The sequence below is a fragment of the Pieris napi genome, chromosome 17 (assembly GCF_905475465.1).
Source record: "Pieris napi chromosome 17, ilPieNapi1.2, whole genome shotgun sequence".
Taxonomy (NCBI): Eukaryota; Metazoa; Arthropoda; class Insecta; order Lepidoptera; family Pieridae; genus Pieris; species Pieris napi.
Window position 1 is genome coordinate 9,077,683 of NC_062250.1, and position 20,763 is coordinate 9,098,445.

At 37.6% G+C, this 20,763-nt stretch overlaps 1 protein-coding gene across 3 annotated transcripts; it reads right to left on the reverse strand.

Annotated features, from left to right (window-relative positions):
- Positions 1-146: 146 nt before the first annotated feature.
- On the reverse strand, positions 147-20,492 carry LOC125057726 (cytoglobin-like). 3 transcript variants are annotated; one of them, XM_047661576.1, is made up of 4 exons: positions 20,382-20,492; positions 2,188-2,348; positions 1,074-1,299; positions 147-381 (listed from the first exon to the last, which is right to left on the reverse strand). In XM_047661576.1, the coding sequence occupies exons 1-4, from the start codon at positions 20,385-20,387 to the stop codon at positions 244-246; spliced, it is 531 nt and encodes a 176-aa protein (XP_047517532.1). In that variant the 5' UTR covers positions 20,388-20,492; the 3' UTR covers positions 147-243. The 3 variants fall into 3 exon arrangements, with proteins under 3 accessions (XP_047517532.1, XP_047517533.1, XP_047517531.1); XM_047661577.1 differs by lacking the exon at positions 20,382-20,492 and adding an exon at positions 19,008-19,162; XM_047661575.1 differs by lacking the exon at positions 20,382-20,492 and adding an exon at positions 3,291-3,444.
- Between the last annotated feature and the right edge of the window lie 271 nt (positions 20,493-20,763).

Below are 20,763 nucleotides of genomic sequence, written 5' to 3' on the forward strand. Positions count from 1 at the left end.
AATAAAAAATATTAAAAAATTTGGAGTTTTATTTTGCCCCTTCCCCTATCCTTATAAAACCAAACTTTCTTTTACGGAATTCGAAGTCGGGACGCTTAAACGCATAATTAAACTAGGCGGAGATAAACTGATCAAGATAAGAAAACTATAAATTACTATATTTTAATAATACCTTATAAATGTAGATTAATACATTGTAGAAATGTAACCATTTAAAATCTTATTCTAAACATAACAGCCGCGTTATCTTGTCTCTATTTTCCCAAGAGTCTCGAAAATATGCTTGTACCAGAAGTCTACCGTCTTCCCCCATGCTCCCAGGGTTGAGGCATCTAAATTCAGCACTTCTATAAACATTTTCACTATCACGTTCTTTAAGTCCTGAAAAAGAAGATAATATTATTATAAGGTTGAGAATCCTATTTGAAAATCGAAATGTAGGCAAAACAGTTTATTCTTGATTTTAAAAATTAACCGCCGAAGAGATATAAATCTATATATATATAAAAAAAAAAACCTATTTCCCTTGGTCACGGCATCACGCGTGAACGGGTGGACCGATTTCGCTTATTCTTTTTTTGTTGTGTTTGTTGTTTGTGTCAGTAGAAGGTTCTTATGTAAGAGAAAGTTAAAAGAAAATGCGCGGAAAATTAGAAAATTTAAGAATACTCAACCACCATACAATTCAAACTTTTTTGATGGACCTTATGGCGTTTGATATAACATTGACAGAATGCGTGCTGCAAATATCGTCAAAGAGGATGTAAGAAAAATGAATATCGTTTATAACAAATGCTTCGATCAGTGTTATTATATTGATAAAATACATATAAAATAATTATATACGAGCCAGGAAATCAAACAAAGAATGTTATATAACATAAAGCATTAGAATAATAAACACTCTGTTTCTGAAATATTTTTTTAGTTAATTATACCAGTTTGAAATCAATATTCATAGTTAAGACAGGACAACGTCTGTCGGGTCCGCTAGTCTTCAATACATTCACAAACTACAATAACCTATAGGTACATCTGGTGTGGAATAAAACCATTAAAAACGTGTTTCTTACGTTAAAATGTTCCTGCTGTATTTTCCGTCTTCCATGCGAGTCGCCTAATTTATTCATCATGGCGGCCACCACTTCCGGTTGGTTGAGATTTGTGACCGCCATATTAAGTGACGACATGAGGTTGATCACGTGAGCCTTGAACTGGGGGTTTTGAGGGTAATCTTCTTCAGAGGAGTTTTTAACCATTTTAAAGAATTCTTTTGTGTCGGGATATGCTTGAAATAATCTGTAAATACAATAGGAATGCTAAACTAGGGAAAAGTATTCATGTTTTGTTAGTTTAGACCCTAAATAGGTTCTCAGCCTCAGATTGCGTCCGTTTTTTTAATAATTTTTAATTCATAGGTAAGTAGGTGATCAGCCTTCTGTCTATAACACGTCGCGGATTTTAAGATTAGAGACATGCCGGTTACTTCGCGATCTTTTGCTTTACTGTACGAGCCACTGTTAGATTCACAGGTAGACAAAAATTACATTGGTGCATGGCAGGGATTCCAACGTACGACCTCAGGGATGAGAGTCGCACGCTGATGCCAAAACTTATTAGAGTTTTATTTTTGTTTACTTTGGGGGCGTCCATAAATTACGTGAGGTGTTTTTTTAAATTTTCTGTACAGGAGGGACCTGGTGAGATGTCGTAAGATTTTATTCAACCCCATCCCCCAATCTCACGTGAGATTTTTCAAAATGTCGGTTTCTTTCGTAAACGCGTAAGAAGCTATCTTTTCGAAGAGCTCAAAAACAAAATAAGCGAAATGTTAAGCGTTTAGGTATGGAGTTAGCGGGAAGTTGCAGAGATGGCCTGTAGGTTCAACCGTATTCCAATTTTTTTTTTCAATTAAAAAAAAAATTGCGTGATATTTGCCGAGACCCCCCCTTCTCTCCAACGTAAGATTAAATGAGATTTGACTCGACCCTCTCCCCCCCTTAAACACCTCACGTAATTTATGGACGCCCCCTTTCGTAACTCGACAAAAATCTATTGAGGTGCCCAATGCAAAAGAAATTAATGGAATAAACTATTTTCAGAAATAAAGAATACAAATTAATATTTTAAATTTTAAGCCTCTTGAAACTATGACTTTGTTTATTGTAAAAAAAATGTTTTCCTGACCTCCTCAACAATTCTGTTCCATTGGTGATACAGTCTGCATAAACAGGTGCCCAGGATTGTTGGACAGCATATATTTCTCTTTTCGTTAGCCCTGATTTCGGGTTGACAACGTCTGGGTCGCCGCCCCACCATAGGTAGCTTAACCAGCCACCCATTTTGAACTGGAACAATGGTAAGTAAAATAAAATTCTACGAGGATTGCACTTCGGTAATATAATTCGTCATCAGATGACATTGTAGAACTAGCGGGGGAAAACTGGATGAATGTTGCTCAAGACAAAAAGAAATGGAAAAATATGGAGGAGACTTTTACCCTAAAAGGGGCCATACAAAAACTAGACCACTAAAAAATTAAAAATAAATCTAACTTAAATTTTGTTTAAAACTCATACTAATACTAATATTAAGGAATGTAAACTAACCAATTGTAGTATGGATCAATAAAGCTTTAATAATAAATAATAATAATAATATAAATCGTGGAAGCAAATAATTTAATAAGCAGCAAAATTCTTATCAAACAGCTTTTAAATAACAAGCCTCTAATACTTTTATATTTTGAAACGAAGAAATTTTGTTGCCTAAATTTATTTTGGACAAATCGTGGTTTTTGTAAGGTTCAAAGGCATTCACATTCGACAAATGCTTAGTGGCTAAGCCGTGCAATAATTGTCATAAGGGACCATCTACCTGAGTTACCGATATTTATAAAAAAACATAAAATTATTACAGTCAAAATTAATCTTGACTCGAATCTTACCAGACCTGTTACAATACTTTTACATACTTAGCAATACTTTCTAGCTATTTACAGACAATCAACCGTAGGTACTCTAAGTCTAAGTAAGGTTTAAATTACCTTTTAAGATATATACGATTACTTAAATCCAATGAAACTGAACTGTTCAGGTCTAGATTGGATCTATGGTGAACTTATTTAAATTCTACTAATTTACAGTCTCGCCTTAGAAGCCTCTAACGAAGTAACTTTACATTTTATAATAAGAAATAAGTAGAAGTTCGAGCTGCCTTTACAATACGATATTTGAAATAAAGCGCTATTTTTAGTTTCTCAAATGTTTTAAGAAGCTATTGTGTCTTACCCGTTGTCGAATTTTAATTTTCTTCAAAATAACGAAAGCGGAGAGCAATATGAATGTTGAACAAAGATAGAAAAATAACATTGTTCAACAACTGCACGTTGCCGCAAAATATGTAAGACTGGACTCTATGGAAACTCTTACATTGGTTTTCTTATCGTATTTGCTGTCTCCCAAGACATAAATAAATACAGTGTCTAAATAATTACTCGATATTACTCATTCGCCATTTTTGTTGATGTTATTTGATAAGATTGCGGTGAACCGCTGTTATTGAACCAAATTATTATTCTATAGCTTATTCTTTCAAATATTGTTGATATTGTTAATACAAATTGACAACTCTGTCTCTATAGGCGATTGTAATAACTTTATATGTACACCCGTTAGAAGTTATATTTTTTGGCGTAACAAGATAAAAATCTTTTCAAAAATACTGTCTACGTTTATAGAAAAAACGACACTAACAATAGAAAAAGAGGTATTTAATACATTGAAAATTTATTATAACGCAAATATCACAAAAAAAATATTTCTACATAGTTAAGGAAATGGATATTTTTTATTTCAGCATGCAACTTATACAATATACATATTGATATTTACTATTTAATTCACGTCCATTGGTTGGAGTTCAGTAGACATGTGAGAGGCTTATGATAGCTAAAGTGTGATACAAATATTTTTGTAGAAACATTGTCTAAATATCGTACGAATACAGAATCAATAGTTGTATAAAAAATAAAATGTTAACTATAGCTAACTTCAGGGTGTCAGTTTTTTGCGACGGTGTGCGCGCTCATCGTAATAATTTACTCTAATAATTTTTCCCTAACGCACCAAAAGAAGTATAACTTCAATAAATGCGCTATCTATGATTAATATTTCAAAGACATCAATCTAAATTTCCGAATAACATTCAGCTGTGTCAATACAACGCACAAAAACTCCTTTTGATTCCTTATTTTAGTACAAACGGATTCGTTTTAGTTAGGGTCAGTTATTGAGATTTAAAAACGAACGTTTTATGAAATGTGCCTACGTCGATTCAAGTCTTTCTTATGTTACCTCAGAAAACTCCAAGTGTTCAAAAAACCGAACGAGTTATTAATTACTATACATAGTGGGCAGTATTTGGACCTTGTTCAGGAGCCATTGAAGAATCTCATTGCATTTATACGTATATTAAATAGTCTGAAACATTTCATTTCAAATGATTATTACCGGGCAATATGTAACTTGTAAACATCAATATTTGTTCTGTCATGCAACTAAATGAGGATTGTCGAAGCACTTAAACTGTTATGCACTGTTTGTGAAGTGGTAATGCAAGTTCATTGAATAAAACCACAAAAACAAAATTGTAATTCGTTATTTCCATTAAGTAAATTGGTGTTCCCCCGACTAGCGCCTCCGTCGCTTAATGACGCACAATTTAACCTGGAGGTTAGCGAAAACGTTATCAATAAAACAGACACATAAATATGTCCCATGCTCTATTGTGATATGTTTCACGCCTTCAAACGTGAGTTCTTCTGAAAAATACTTATAAAACAATTATAGTAGTTCAGGCATGATTGTTTCTTTAATATTTTATTTATTTATTTTGTAATCCTACAGCTAACATAAATTATATTGTATAAGAAAAAACAATTATACTAAAGATATAGGCACAGTTGGAAGAGATAATATACAGGGTGGCCAAAAAGTCGTGGATAAAACGCAAATAGGGGATAGATGAGATCATCAGCTGCAAAAAATTGTTCTACGGGAGGTCTCTAAGCTCAACCCCTGCAGAGCTATAATTTATTTTGCGTTTTTATAAGAAAATTGACTATTTTTACTAATTCTTGTTAAAGTTCGAAAAAATCTACATCCTGTATCTTTTTCATAATATCCACTAGATTGGTACTGATGAGTTCATCCCCTATTTGAGTTTGATCCACGACTTTTTGACCATCCTGTATACATAAAGATTCTTACAATTACTATAATATTATTAAAATTTAATAAATATGAAATCAAAACAAACAATAAAAAATTTGCTCCCTGGCAGAGTACCTTTAACTCTGGCAGCTTTTCCTCTCGTATTGTGATATTTAGTCTAAACTATATAGCGCCGCTGAATTTTCCGCATATGTTGGCATTATAAAGAGTTGCCATAATATGAAAAGAAACGTTAAATTGGATACCAAATGTTTTTCTTTTACTGTTTCTAAAATGTTAACAGATTGCCAATTAAACGATGAGCAGTGTTGGCCTAGTGGCGTCAGCGTGCGACTCTCATCCTGAGGTCGTAGGTTCGATCCCGGGCGTGCACGATTGGACTTTCTGTCTGTGTGCATCTAACACTGGCTCGTAAAAAATCGACGACATATGTTAGACAGAACAGACAGGGCCAACTAGAATCATCTTTATATTTTATTTGACGTTCAAAAGTGTCGTTTTAGGTGGTTTAATTGAAATAAATGATTTGACTTTTTTTGAAGGCTGATCACCTACTTGCCTATTAAATACACAAATGATCATGGACAAGACACATAAATCTGAGGACCAGACCATTTTGTTTTTAATTAATCTACCTTGAAACCTCTAGAATACGACGTCCAATCAATGTGATTCTCAGGCTATGTAGGATAATTGAAAATTGATTGAACCCGGTAATGATATTAACCCGCTCGTGGTAACGCTTTATGTCAATTGAACACTTATTAGTCCCCACCCACGCCACACTGTTTATAGGCATTGCAAACTTGTGGCAATTCGATACCCGGACCTTTGTTAATTGGACTTAAGGTCCAACGATCACATGTGATATTAAGGTAAAGTATTTTTTAGTATATCCGTTTTTTTATTGATATCTCACTCAATGAATGTGGAAAGATAGAGTTTCAGTTTCATCATCGGATGTCAAGGCAGAATACGAAATTCCACCCGTATCACCTCAAAGTTCGTCGTTCCACAACTGAAAAAGCAGTTTTTGCTACGCACCAACACTATGTGGAACCAGCTGCCCACTGAAGTATTTTTTTTTTTTTTTTTTTTTTAACGTCAGGAAATGCTTTTACGCATATCCCTGCTGAATTTTACTCTAGCAGGGATTATGTGGGACTCAGACATAATATTTACACACCTACCCACTAAAACCTGACGGATGCCTTCGGCTCGCCAAAGGGCGGAGGCAGGTAACAGCTGTGCCCTATCCTTACCCCCGCCAAACGCGAATGCCACAATATCAACGTGACTCCTCCCACGAACAAATCATCAGCATCTTAACTTAGGGCAGACGTGCGAAAGCACGGCGTCGCTGCCCCAGTCGTCGTTTTCTTACCGGCGGAGCATCAGAATTGTTTTCGCGCTGACGCTCCGCATTCTCTTTCTCAGTCATGACGGCCTCACAAAAAGCCTTGAAGGCATTCCATGGGCCGTCATTGTCAGCTTCCACCATTCTTTGGATAATTAGTGGAAGCGACAGATTGCCAACAATGCTATCAGCAAGGACCGAGCGAAAGCCGTCCCAAGCCGGACACTCCTCAACAGTGTGCCTCACCGTATCCTCTCTACAGTCACAATGATGACAAGCAGGTGTCGCCTCTCTCCCAACGATTCGATGCAGGTAACTCCCAAAGCATCCATGCCCAGAGAGAACCTGAACGAGCCGATAGGAAAGCGATCCCCACCGTCGGTCCACCCAGTGTTTCAAGAAGGGACGAATAAGATCAACGGTTTGTAAACCAAACCGACATTCACTTAACTCATCCCTCCATTCTAGCAAAATTAGGCGGCGATACTCCTCCTTCCAGACCTTGACTACCTCCAGAGGTGGGTCAAAACCACCACTCCTGGCTTCAGCTCGTCTCCAAAAAATTTCACCCAAAGCCAAAGCTTCCAAATGCCAAGGCGGAGTGGCGGCTATGACACATGCCGCGTTACAGGATACGGTACGGTATGCCCTAGCAATTCTTATGGCAACTTTACGCTGTGACCGTCTCAGTAAAGCCTTGTTGTAAAAAGACAACTTATCTGCCCATATCGGACACCCATAAAGCGCCTTTGCACGCACCACTCCAGCATAAAGGAGCCTACAGCCCCCGCCTGGCCCACCGATATTTGGCATTATACGACCCAATGCCATTGCAGTGGAATCAAGCTTGGGTTCCAGGGCAGCAAAATGAGCCTTGAAAGTCCATCGGGCGTCAAGAACCAACCCGAGGTATTTCAACGTCGACTTTAATGCCATATGAACACCATCCACTATTATCTCAGCGCCTCTAGGTGGTGACCTCCTAGCGAAACATATGACATCTGATTTTTGTAGAGCGACTCGAAGACCAAGTTGTCTTATACGAGTCACTACTTCTTCCACTCCAGCAGTAACTAACAAACTCGCCTCCTGATAATTACATCCCTTGGCCGTCACAAGTGTATCATCCGCATAACATATTAAACCTACTCCTGGCATCAGTCTGCCTCGAAGGACTGCATCAAATCCAATGTTCCATAAAAGGGGCCCAAGAACAGACCCCTGTGGAACTCCACATCGAACCTGATAGCATCTCCAACCTTCCCGACTTGGATAAATGATCGATCGATCAGAGAGATAAGTTCCTACTACGTGACGTAAGTACACAGGCACACCATGATAAAGGAGACCATCCATAATCGCTCTCCAGGGAATAGTATTGAACGCATTCGCAATATCTAGCGAAACCGCCAACACAACCCCACCCCCAGAGACAGTTTCTTCGCACAAGTCCCTTAACTTAGCTAAAGCGTCAATTGTAGAGCGAGCACGCCGAAAACCGAATTGAGTATCAGACAGATTTGGACCAATAGTCTGAAGATGCTTCTCGAGGCGCGAGACAATTATTCGCTCAAACAGTTTGCCCACCTCAGGAAGTAAAACAATAGGTCGATAGGCCGAAGGTGAATCTACCGGTTTCCCGAACTTCCTAAGAAGAAGCAATTGTCCAACTTTCCAGCTATTAGGGAATATGCCTTTCCTCAAAAGATCAGAAAGGAGATCTCGAAATCTGTTAAATAAGCCATTATTAAGAGATTGCGCCCAAACCGTTCCATGCAATCCATCTGGACCAGGAGCGGTTTTTTTGTTTTGAATTTTAAAAACACCAGCCCCTAACTCACCCTCTGACACCTCAGGAATATCTTCTGAATGATCGAAGTCAACATTAATAAAAGGAGTAGAATCACAAGGAAACAACGATGTAACAACCATCCCCAGAAACGTCGGCTCCATTGTGGATGTTAGCGGCGGCCTCCAGGGACGGAGTTTACTCATGACAATATTGTACGGTCGCCCCCAAGGATCACGATCCAAAGAGTTCAGGAGCTCCTTCCATGCCCTATCCTTTGCTTCAGCTATTTCCAACCGAAGAGCCCTTTTTGCTTCTTGATAAGAAGTATATAAACTTGCCTCTTCGTCCGGATCACGATAACTGAGATGCCTTCTTCTAAAACGCGTGTAACGGCGACGCGCCTTAACACACTCCATTCGTAGTCGGGCTAGTTCAGATGACCACCAATAGACGCTTTGCTTGGGTGAGATGGGACCGATCCGGGGCATAGCAACGTTACTGATACGAGTCAGTGAGTCCCTAAACCATTCTACCTCAGAATCAATTGTAAAATTTGAAGGTTTGGGATTCCAAGCTTCTACTAAGGATACCTCGGTAAGCGCATCTTTGTCTAGATATTTTCGGGACCATCTAGGACCTATCTCAGATGGAGCAGGACCCGGTAAGCTTACAGTGGAATCGAGGATATCAAAACGAATGTACTTGTGGTCTGATAAAGTTTCAACTTCTGACAACACCCTCCATCCATAAACACGACTTGCAAGAGCAGGACTTGAAAAAGTAACGTCCACAATAGAGCCACCATTCATACGTACACAAGTCTGAACATTACCCCGATTCAGTGACACTAAATTTTGAGTTGCTAGCCAATCCAACAAAGCGTCACCACGTTCGTCAGATACTGGAGACCCCCACACTGTAGATTTAGCATTGAAATCTCCAGCGACTATAAGATCGAGGGGTCGACACCATGAAACCAGACAGCCCAGTTCGGACAAAAACGTTTCAAATTCAGCAAGCGTTTTATTTGGGGAAAAATAAACACCAATAACTGCAATTCTGCCAATTTTTAAAGCAACGCAACCTCTACCCTGCATTGTAGAAGCAACTGACAGCAAGTTGACATCATTTATAAAAACCGCAACAAGACCATCACGGTCACCGACCCAGTTGTTTTTATCTGGAACCATGTATGGTTCTGAAACAATCCCTATATTAACGATCCACTGTGTCAAACTCTGAATTAAAAGGTCTTGAGCACTTGCACAGTGGTTCAGGTTAGATTGAATAAAGCGTAGATCCATACTAACTTATTACAATTTCTTGGGTCTCCATTATGTCACCGCTTAAGGTTGGTTCTACTGAAACCTTCGTGTTGAATCTTCTCGGCATCTTTTGACTGGGAGCCGTACAAGCTTTCCCCCCCAGTCGATGATCAGCTGTTTTACCTGCCGCAATACACAGAGGACATTGTGGTTTGGATGAACAAACAGAAGCACGATGGCCTGGCTGGCCACACCGGTAACAAGACTTACTACGGTCTATTTCCGCCGTACAACGAGCTGCAACATGACCAGCTTGCAAACAGCGGAAGCACCTAAGTTCTCGTTGTTGCAGCACCGTCACCCTAGCTGAAGTCCAGCCTACAAGCAGACGACCTTCAGACAATTTCTTTGCAGCTTCCACCGGGCATTTCACCCACACCGCAAAGAGACCTGACTTATCCTGACGAACTTCGCCAACTCTAACATGATCGGATGAGCACTCCCCTTTTTTACACACAGCGAATTTTACTTCGTCAGCAGTAACAGAATCGTCTAAGCCTGATACTCTTACCTCAACAGATTTAACAGGCCTCGATACAAGGATGCCCTTCGTACCATACAACTCCCTTAATTTTTTAGCCAAAACATCTGCTTTATCTCCTCCACCTTCACCATTGACTTGTATAATGGCAGCACCAGTTGCGGCACGTCTAAACCTAACTGCTTCAATTCCCAACTCTTCTAGCCTAATCTGGCCTTTCGCTTCTTTAATAGCCTCCGCATATGTTACGCCTTTTTTCTGAATTTCCGCCGGGACAGTTACAACAACAGCAGCTGTTCGGGGAGTACGCAGTCTTGGCTTTTTAACTGGTGCCTGAAAACCTGTTACAGTTGGTTGAGCTAACACAGCACCTGACCTTTCCCTTTTCTTCCTTTTCCTTTTCTTTCTTTTCCCAACAATCAACCAATGTTCCTTAGAAAGGTTGGAAGCCGATTGCAGAGGCGAGGGCTGAGTAATAGCAGATACCTTTTCAATGGCCAATATTTCCTCTCCAGCAATTCTTTTATTTTTCTTCTTTTTTGAAATAGAGGATGGTCCTTGGGGCAAAGCAGTAGATGCTGCTTGCACCAAGCTTCTACTATTCACCTGTCTATTATCCTGGGATTGACCTGACTCAAATCTAGGGGGCCCAACGACCTTGCGTCGGTCCGCGGCTAGAGAAGGTCTTAATACAGGTGCAGGATTAAGCCTAGGCTCTAGACTCTCAAACCGTGCATTTAATCTATCCCCGATACGGCGCATCAGATTTGCCTCAAACTCCTCGAGGAGAGAAGGAGTGAGCGGTGGCTCCTTTGAATTAACTCCAACATGTTTCCGAAGATCCGTCATATCCTGCTGGAGTATCTCAATTTGCTTTTTGAGGCGCTCGTTGTCTTCACGCAGAGATCGAGTTTCCTCAGAAACTGAACGTTTAGCAAGCACCCCAATATCCTTCCGCATGTCCGCAATGGCATTTTTAGCCATATGGACCCATTGTCCTTTGATATTGGACGATTTTGTGGCGACCTTTTCAACAACTCCCAGGCTAGCCTCAATCCTCTTTACTAAATCCAATGACATATCCTCGCCCTGTTCCGACACCAAGACAGAAGATAGAGTACATTGTGTTTCTCGAGCTTTAATTTCCAAGGCCAAAAGCTCTTCTTCCTCGCGAGCCTTTTTCTCAGCTCTAGTTTCTTTCAACTTGGCAGATTTATTAGCAGGAACCGGATCCACATTCTCGCCCTTAGTGGATGGCCGACCTCTGCCTTTACGCCGCGTTATCTTTGAAGTCGCCTCTCTAGCGATATCTGAATCAGTGTCAGCGACTTCTCTGAAACGCTTCCGGGAGCTCCAAAACCGCGATGAAACTGTCAAAGACTCCCTTGCTTCAACACCTGAGTATGTGGAAGAATCCGACATTTCAGGGCACTCCAACATAATATCACTGGGGGGCGCTGGCAAAACAAACTGATCGCCCGCCGTTGCCACTCCAGCCTCCTGCTCAGCCGCATCACACGGCATCTCCACACTAACATCTTCTTTTGATTTGGTTTTTTTGTTTATTAGATTATTTATTGTTGTCATTTCATAAATTATTTTCCATGGGGGAAATACACAGTCCACCCAGGTGGTGCCCCCTGCACCTAGGTAACCCTTATACCACTCGGAGGACGGGTGGTATCCGAGGGCTGGCCGCTAGCGACTGACTTTACTCACCAGCCACCTGTAAATACAGGTAACCGACACCGCGCAAAACCTACAAGGCGCCCCAATGTCGGGAATTTAAGGGTTTTTTATTGAGATTTTCCTTTCTCTCAGGGCCGGCCAATAAAGGCAAGCCCCCCTGGCCACAAGCATGCCGCTAGACATGACAACGACACACGCCGGAGGTAACAGGTTGCCCGACGGAGAGTCGAAACCCACCCAGAAACTGCTTATCGCAGTCACCAGATCCGTCGCGCCATTGACCTAGAAGGTCATCTACAATATGCAGAAGCTACTGAGCATTACAAATGTAAAAAGACACGCAAGCTCTTCACCAACTCAACGCAAAAATATGCGCTCAACACCGGTCGTTACCGATTCAAAATGAACCGGGGGCACGCCCTGAGCCCACCAGTTTTGGTCCACGCCAGTTGGATGTCGGAAGTCCAACCGGTACCCCCGCGGGCGAGTGCGAGGACCCCTATTCGCCACCTGGGGTCGTGATCTATGGAAGTCTGGCAACTCCACAAGTTTCAAATACAGTGTGCCAAGAGCAATGCTCTTGATATTCACAAACGCCAGTTATACGAGCTGGCCATCCCACGTACGCAATAAAACGCACCTCTTGCCTTTAAAGGCTACTACAAAAGTTCGGTCGATACATTTCCCCAAGGTGCTGGCTTACACCCCAGATAACATGATACACCAAAAACGCTGGCTTTGCAAGCCGGCCATCCCACGTGCGAAAATAGATGACGCACACCTTCCCTCAAAGAACACTACTTCTACGTGCTTCACGCGCCTGTTGTTCATCAAGTTTCTTCTATTTAAAGAAGCCTACTGAGAACCTTCCCATCGGTCCAATCGGCTTCCCTAAAGTGCTGGCTTGCACTCCAAGTACTAGAGACCCCCGCCACGTCAAGGCTTGGACCTTGGGGGGGCCACTGAAGTATTTCTGAACCAATTCGACCTAGGGTCCTTCCAATACTTAAAAGGCCGACAACGCACTTGCAAGCCCTCAGGCATTAAGAGTGACCATGGGCGGCGGTATCACTTAACATCAGGTGAGCCTCCTGCCCTGTTGCCCCCTATTCTATGAAAAAAAAGTGATTTGTATAAAATTGATACATTCTTATAGCAAGTTTATAAAACTATGTACTCCGCTTAGGTGGAAAAAAATTGTACACAAGAATAGAGTGTCTTCCCCTTAATAGAGACTAAGGTTTTGGAAACTTTCTTTTGTTAAATATCCTTTCGTGTAAATTAGGTTTATTTATATTACTCTCTAAGTCTTAAGTTAGGTTTGATAGTGATGTTTAATGATGTCTTTGTGCAGAGACATAATTTTATACAAGAAAAATGGACGCCACAATTAAGTTTTCCAGATAGCACGACAGCCTTTATGGTAAGATTCAGCGTCGGTACGGTATTGTGGAACTTTCAGCGACAGCGATGCCGGTGTAGTCATTTTTGTATGCAATTCTATGTAGCGCGCTACAAAAACTCAATATTGTAGACGTGATCTATTTGCTGTTGCTATTGGATTATTTAAGGTGTGATCGAGGAACGAAAATAACGCGAACTATGCAGAAATCCAATAGATTTTTGACTTACGGACGGCGGACTTAAGCTTAGATTTCCTAGACAAGCGGTGCCGTTATCTAACGGCCGTAATGTAACTGTGGGTGACGGTGGTGTCTAGAGAACGTTGAGTGTCCCCGTCACGTCAAATAACGGTTCTGTCTATTCCATGACGACCGTCATAGCGGTGATAAACATTAGTTCAACGTTTTTCGCGTGTAGCGGTGCCCATATTTAATTATTACAATGGAGGAGCGTAAATGATTGTTTTTTTTGCATTATGTTAAGAAGTAAAGATGGCCGTTATTAACGTCCGTAAAATGACCGACGGCACCGCTTTTCTAGGAAACCTAAGCTTTAGCGTTTCTGAATTTTACTCTAGCGCTTAGTACGCCAGAAACGTACCTATAGGATTTTAATTATATGTATTTTTTTCTAAGAAATTATAAAAAAATGATTGAATTCATTTACATTTCTTTGATTGTATAACTTAGTATAATTTGATACAAACACAATTTTAAATCATCCACATTCAATTTTGACAAATTTTTAGAATTTCGAAGTAGTAGCATGTGAGCCGTCATGTTCCTAGTTAAAGATTAACATATGGTAGTTATAGTTCGTGCTAATTCGATTTCGAACTAAACTAAACTTAACTTAAAAGGGATTGAAAAATCGTATTTTGTTTACCATATCAACCACGGTTGTTTACCAACCCACGGGGGTTAATTGTTTTATTTTATTTTAAAAGGCACACTAACGAAACACCTACATACACTTACAGAGAACACATAACATAGAAAACAAGATACATGCATGTGCATCAATAACAAGTGTTCACAACATTTATAGGGAAACATTACAATGATAAAGAGAAAATAACTTCAAAATTAAAAGTAAAAAACAAACTATATTTAAAAAATTTAAAAAAAAAATATTGCTATTTACTGCAAAAAATTGCAAAATGCACATTTTGTAAAGTGTACTAAGCCTAAGGACTCGTCACTGGCAATAGAAATGTTAACATTGGTGTAAAGGGCCAGTTGTCATAATGCTTTTGAACGGTACCTAAATAAATTAATGGTGTATGTATGTGCCCTTATAAATTGTAAATATTATGATTGCCATACATGACACACATTGTTTGCAACGTAATTGGCTCTCGAAACAAGCTATTGTTTATCGCTACGTTTTAAACTATTATTTGTTGATCGCAGTATATTGAATTTTGAAGTGAAACTTCTTTAGGCGCATGAGGGTAAATTTTTTACGGAACGTCACGAAGATGTGCAGCGTTTTTATCGAAGACAAGGGAGAGAGCTATTGAGACCGAATGATAGAGTGAGAAGGGCGAATTATACCTTATAGAAATTCTATTTTTAAAATTATAATTTCGTGAAATATTAGAATGTTATATTTTATGCAAAATAATTTATTGAAATCTCAAATGACGAATTGTAAAATTAAATTGGCACGTGTTTTTATTATAGAATAAATAAATGTAAAAATTAAATTAATAATTTGTATTAATTTTTGACACTTTTAATATTTTAATGACAATTAAATTGCTAACATATCTTCCGTTTTCTCTTTAGGTCTCGGAAATCTAAAGTTTTAGATTTGTATAAATATGAATAAGACTTAAAAATTAGTTTGCCAAAAAAGTTTCACTTCTGACATGTGTAGGTACTTTGTACGCATGCACTTCATGTGAAGCATGGTGTAATGGTTGTAATTTACAATATCCTTGTAAACAAAAAACTTGGCGATTAAAATGAGTAGCGGACTTTATTGCCAGTTCTTCGAGCCCGCTCTACGCCTTTGATTTGGCAACTGGATGTAGATTTAGGTCTTAATTTTTTTTAATATTGACGTTCATAAGTGTACATAGTTAATATGAATAAATAAAATTAGATTAATTATGTCGTGATTGCTAATCAGCATTCAAAATTTGCGTAAATAAATGTCATACTCATCATGCGTTATTCATTTACTCGTATTATGAAATAATATGACGTATAGCGAAGTATCTGGAATCTGATCCGCCAGTTGCTCTCCTTTTTATTTAATTATGTCAATTGTACTATATTTATGTACATGCAACGAAGTGTTAATAAATAAATAATCCAGCCATTTCCAGCTGCTTCCATTCTTTTCTGTTAGCTCTTCTTGTCCAAGTTGTGCCTCCTATTCTCTTTATATCGTCTACCCATTTCTTTATCCGTCTTCATCTTTTCCTATTTCCATCTCGTGGTTGCCATTCTGTAATAACTTTTGTCCATTTCAACGTGCTATCTCTCGTCATGTGCCCGGTCCAGCATTTTCTTTATTTTGGTCTACTTTGGTCATTGATCTTATCTATTCTGCTCTTTTTCGATGTCTCATTTACTATTCTAAATTACCTTAAATATATAGGTTGATTGAAATTTCTCATAACTCTTCTATAGCAACAAGTAGGTATACTAATGTAATGCAAAATTTATATCAGCATAATACATAGCACAAACAAACATCGTTTGTTTATGAGAAACACAAACATGTTGGTTCTGATTAAACATGTCAGTTAACGTTGTGTTTAATACAAATGTTAATTGGAAGCGTTTAGTGCTTATGTGTTAAATAGCACTTGTTAAATTTAACACTTCAATACTCTGTGGGCGCTCTTAGCCTATTCGTAAGCCACATCGCAAATAAAACATTAAAAGTATTCTTCAAAATATATAGAGAAGAGGTACGGAACATTCCCGCTACCATACACAAGTGTTGGGGGTTCTCATCCGGTGTGATGGCTGATAATGTGGGCTCGAAAATTTAGTCTAGTGGTTACCAGATCATAAGGTCTTAGGTTCATATATCATTGGGCCAAAAATTAGATGAACATCCTTGCGATTGTAAAAAATGTGTCAGAAAACTACTAAAGCAGGCGCACTTTTGTGATACTCTAGTGGTCTCGGACATCCGTCCTTTAAGAGATATATATAATGAACCAACAGTGTAATTGTGTGTACACATACAGCATAATTCTTCTGCATACATGACTAGCTATATAGTGAATTTTAATTCATCTATTGAGTCTCAATAAAGAATAGACGTCGTGACCGAAGCGTCCTGTAGAACGGTTGTTGCTCCATAGATGATAATGTCAATAAGATAAACTCAAAACTCAAACTCAAACTCAGAATACTACAGTTATTTAATGTAAAAACATGATAGAAAATTAGAAAGTATAACGAAAAACACACAGTTTGGCGCCTTCTCTACAGAAATATAAATGTATCAAAATATAGAATCGATCCATAATATAGCTTAATTATCGTCGAACAGAGAAAAATCGAAAAATCGTGAAAAACGATAAAGATTTTTGTTATTTTTCACGTTCATTAAACCAATTTTGTATTGACATATAAAATTGGGCCAATATCAATAATAGCAAAAACATATTTCATTATTCATATTCGTTATTAATCGACTTTTAAAACTCTCCAACTCAACGTTTTTATACCAGATTTACCATGATCATACATGGCTTAAAGCCATTTTAAGGAACTGCATATGATGAAAGAAAGGGAATCCTAGCCCCACAAGTAACGCTGGTATTTACAGATATAAAGAATTAAATCTTTTCAGTCGTATGTGCAAATCTCAACGGCATTCGAATCAGTGATGTCAACTTGGGAGATTTCCCCCAAATTAAGGGGGAATCAAGATGTCCTGGGAGGTTTTTAGGACGATATGTAGGAAATTTATTTAGGGGATACTTTATAAAAGATTTTTTTTATAACACGCACGATTCTATACAATTTATATTAAGCCTAAACCCAACTAACAAACTAAACCTGAATGTATATTTTTGCATATTTGAAATTACCCGTCAAACCGAGTACAACAACAAACTTTAGGGGTTTTAACCGATCAAAATCTAGGGGTATTTGAGGTTTATCCTAGAGGGAACATTCTGTTTGAGCTTCGAATACCGGCTCCAGACTTATCATTTCTTACGCGTGTAGGACACTTGCCTTTATAGATCAAAAGATTTATTCATTTATTTATTTCCCATCATTTATTTATTCTTAACAGTAACAGTAACAGTAACTAATACAATAGAACTACAAGAACTAAATATGAGGCCATAAGGGATTATAGGCATACGTATATGTAATTTCTAATTTAATAATACGCTTAGAAAGCATTTCAAGCAAAGCATTTGATAAGAAAATCGATAACAAATTGCATTCGATTTTATGAGTTATATTGAGTTGTTTAAAATGTTTTGCACATACGTTCATATTTTACTTGTAACTGTTCTGAATCGATAACAAAATGAAGCTTCTACACAACAAAACACGGAAATATAACCCAGCCAGGACTAATACTTATTTAGTTAATAAATATTGTGTGCGAATCTTTAAGTGTTCGCGAATTTTTAGTGCGTTTATTTAGCTTGTGATATAATGGATTATGGAACTTATATAAATATGTTATTTAAAATGGGATGGTTTGCCCATTTTGATAACTTTGATTGATAACTTAACAATGATAACACCTTACTATAGTTTTAGAACGAAATCTACACTAGTCGTACAGGGGAAACTTTTGCTTGTTTATTTATAATAATTTCGAATTAAATCATTATTTTGCGTTGAGAAGTTCGATAATGCTACTACCAAACTAACGCCGGCAAAACGGTGAAACACATTTGTTGATTGTATGAGTACGTTTCTTATGCAAATGAATAGAAAACATACAAAGAGACTGAACACCTGGTCCAAATAATGTTACTTATGAATTTAATAAACCTATAGTTCTAGTAAAAATTATACGTTTAATATTCCTTGTAATTTGTCCCCAAAGAGTCACTTTTAGTTCGGAATTTTTGAATAGATAATTGAAATTATTGGATAATTTAATCATAGCATAACGCGATAACATTATAAACAGTTTTAGAATTTACGATAACGTTATTTTAAGCAAATTAATGTTGATAAGCATATTAATTTGTATATCTGATAAAAAATTAACTATTTATTAAATAAAACGATTTTACGCATTGCATATTTAATATTAATTACAAATCTTACTGTCAGAATCTCTTTCCAGTAATACAAACACATAGATGTTGCTGTGACACTTTTACGAACAGACATAACGCCCATTTATAACAAAATAACTGGTTTTTCTGCGCCTTAGTGGCGTATAATCACTAAAAATATTAAAAAAGCATTTTCGCATCTCATTTAAAATATTATAGATTTAAGAAATTTTAATTTACTGACAGACATTTAAAATTATCAAACAAAAGAAATGTTAAACTTGAATTTTAGGCACGTTTTAAGAAATCTTAGAGCTCTTTATTATCAAGAAACAGAATTATGTGACCATAAACACGACCATAAACTATAGATTAAGCATTTAATTTACGGAAAACTATTTTACGTAAATGTCAATTTCAATGACGCTGAATTTCATACGAACTATATTAATAACGTGATTAAAAGTACGCATTTTACTTATGCAATATACAAGAACTTACCTTTACGTACGAGCACTAAATCCTTTTTTCATCACAGTTTTGACAGTACATAAACTTTTACATAATTCGTTTTTTTAACTTTTCCACGTAATTAGAACGTTATAGAATATGAAACGTGCGCCATTGCCGATGATATGTACAGAACTGAATTCTCAATTCTGTTTTCACTTAACTCCCGCCCGCCCTGTGCCCTTAGGCAGTTTGGCCCTGCACTCCTAATTCTTAAGACCAAAACAAAGTAGTAATTCTGTTAGCCTTAGCAGCAATAGCGGTTACATATGTAAATAAGAAACTAGAATTATATTAAAGTACACTTTTTTAAATACTACATTTAGCATTAAAGTATTGAATTTCTGACATTTTATTTTAGTCTCCGTGTATATTGTGTTTGGCTAGTGGCTGGAGCATGCGACTCTTATCTTTGAGGTCGTAGGTTCGATCCCCGGCTGTACACCAATGGACTTTCTATGTGCGCTTCAACATTATCTCGAACGTTGAAGGAAAACATCGTGAGGAAACCGGCTTAGACCCAAAAAGTCGACGGCGTGTGCACAGGGGGCTGATCATCTACTTGCCTATTAGATTGACAAATGATCATGAAACAGAAATCTGAGGCCCAAGCCTAAAAACTGGTATATTGTTAGTCCCGTAACTGTCAACAGTCACTTGTTTCATCCCACATACCTGGAACACCTGTGTTTACAGATTCTTCGAAACTATTGTTTCGCCGGCTATTGAACTTAAGAACTCCGTCAGTACATTGAACAAACTAAAAAGTTGAAACTTAAATTTTAGTATCTAAATAAACGGAACATTAAGGATACGCTTTTTGCTGGCTGAAATAAAACAATTGCTTTTATACGTGCATAGTAAAACTTATGTGAAATCTGTTCGTATTGACAAAAATAATGTTTTTATTCTTGTACTACGAACTTGTCAGTTTTACACCTAGAACGCATATTTGGACTTTCAATTTGATACTGTGTAAGATTAATTGGACTTACTTTTCTTATTCATTAAAAAGGTAACAGAATATTATTCTATTAATTTAACTGGTAAATACAATTACGTATGCTATATCGTCGCCGTAGAATGATAACCTACGAGGTTATCATCGTCCATAGAACCAAACATTACAGGATACGAAAAAAATGTAATTAATTTAATATTGTCAAAATTCGTTAAAATTATTATTATTATGGGATTTTTTGTCCACAGTTTTAGATGGTAAAAAGGACATAATTATTAATAACATAAATAAGTCCTTACTATATGATTATACCAGTTAAATAACAGTCTAAGAATAAAAAATAAATGATTTTTTTGACATACGAGGTTATCATTCTACACAGATGATATAAAACATTTTCTTACCTTCATATGAAATTTCTAGGTACTCAGCACACATACAGCCGTTTCATATAGAGAGCACTAAACGATATAATTGTTCCCCAAGGGGCTTCAAAGTTTGCGAGGTACGCGTGGCATCTTGTAGTCTACATAAAGTTGTCTTTAAGCTTATGACATTACTTCCGTGTCAAGGTTGTGAGGCGCGCCGTATCTTCGTTACATATATAAACTAAGTACCGCGTATATATTTACCGCCGCTTTAATTGTTTTATAGGGTATAAACGTACAGAAGGGATTAGTTTACACGGAAGAGATATATATGCGTTATTTGATATCTCTATATATAAAAACCTTAATGTGTAAAGGTTACTACACAGTCAATGACTACCTGGAAGATAAAAATGCT

Coding starts and splice junctions, on each gene's coding strand:
- LOC125057726 (XM_047661575.1), bottom strand. CDS start 3,371: ATGTTATTTTTCTATCTTTGTTCAACATTCATATTGCTCTCCGCTTTC. Junction 1,300..2,187: donor GGAACAGAATTGTTGAGGAG/GTCAGGAAAACA, acceptor TTGTATTTACAG/ATTATTTCAAGCATATCCCG. Junction 382..1,073: donor TACAGCAGGAACATTTTAAC/GTAAGAAACACG, acceptor CTTCTTTTTCAG/GACTTAAAGAACGTGATAGT.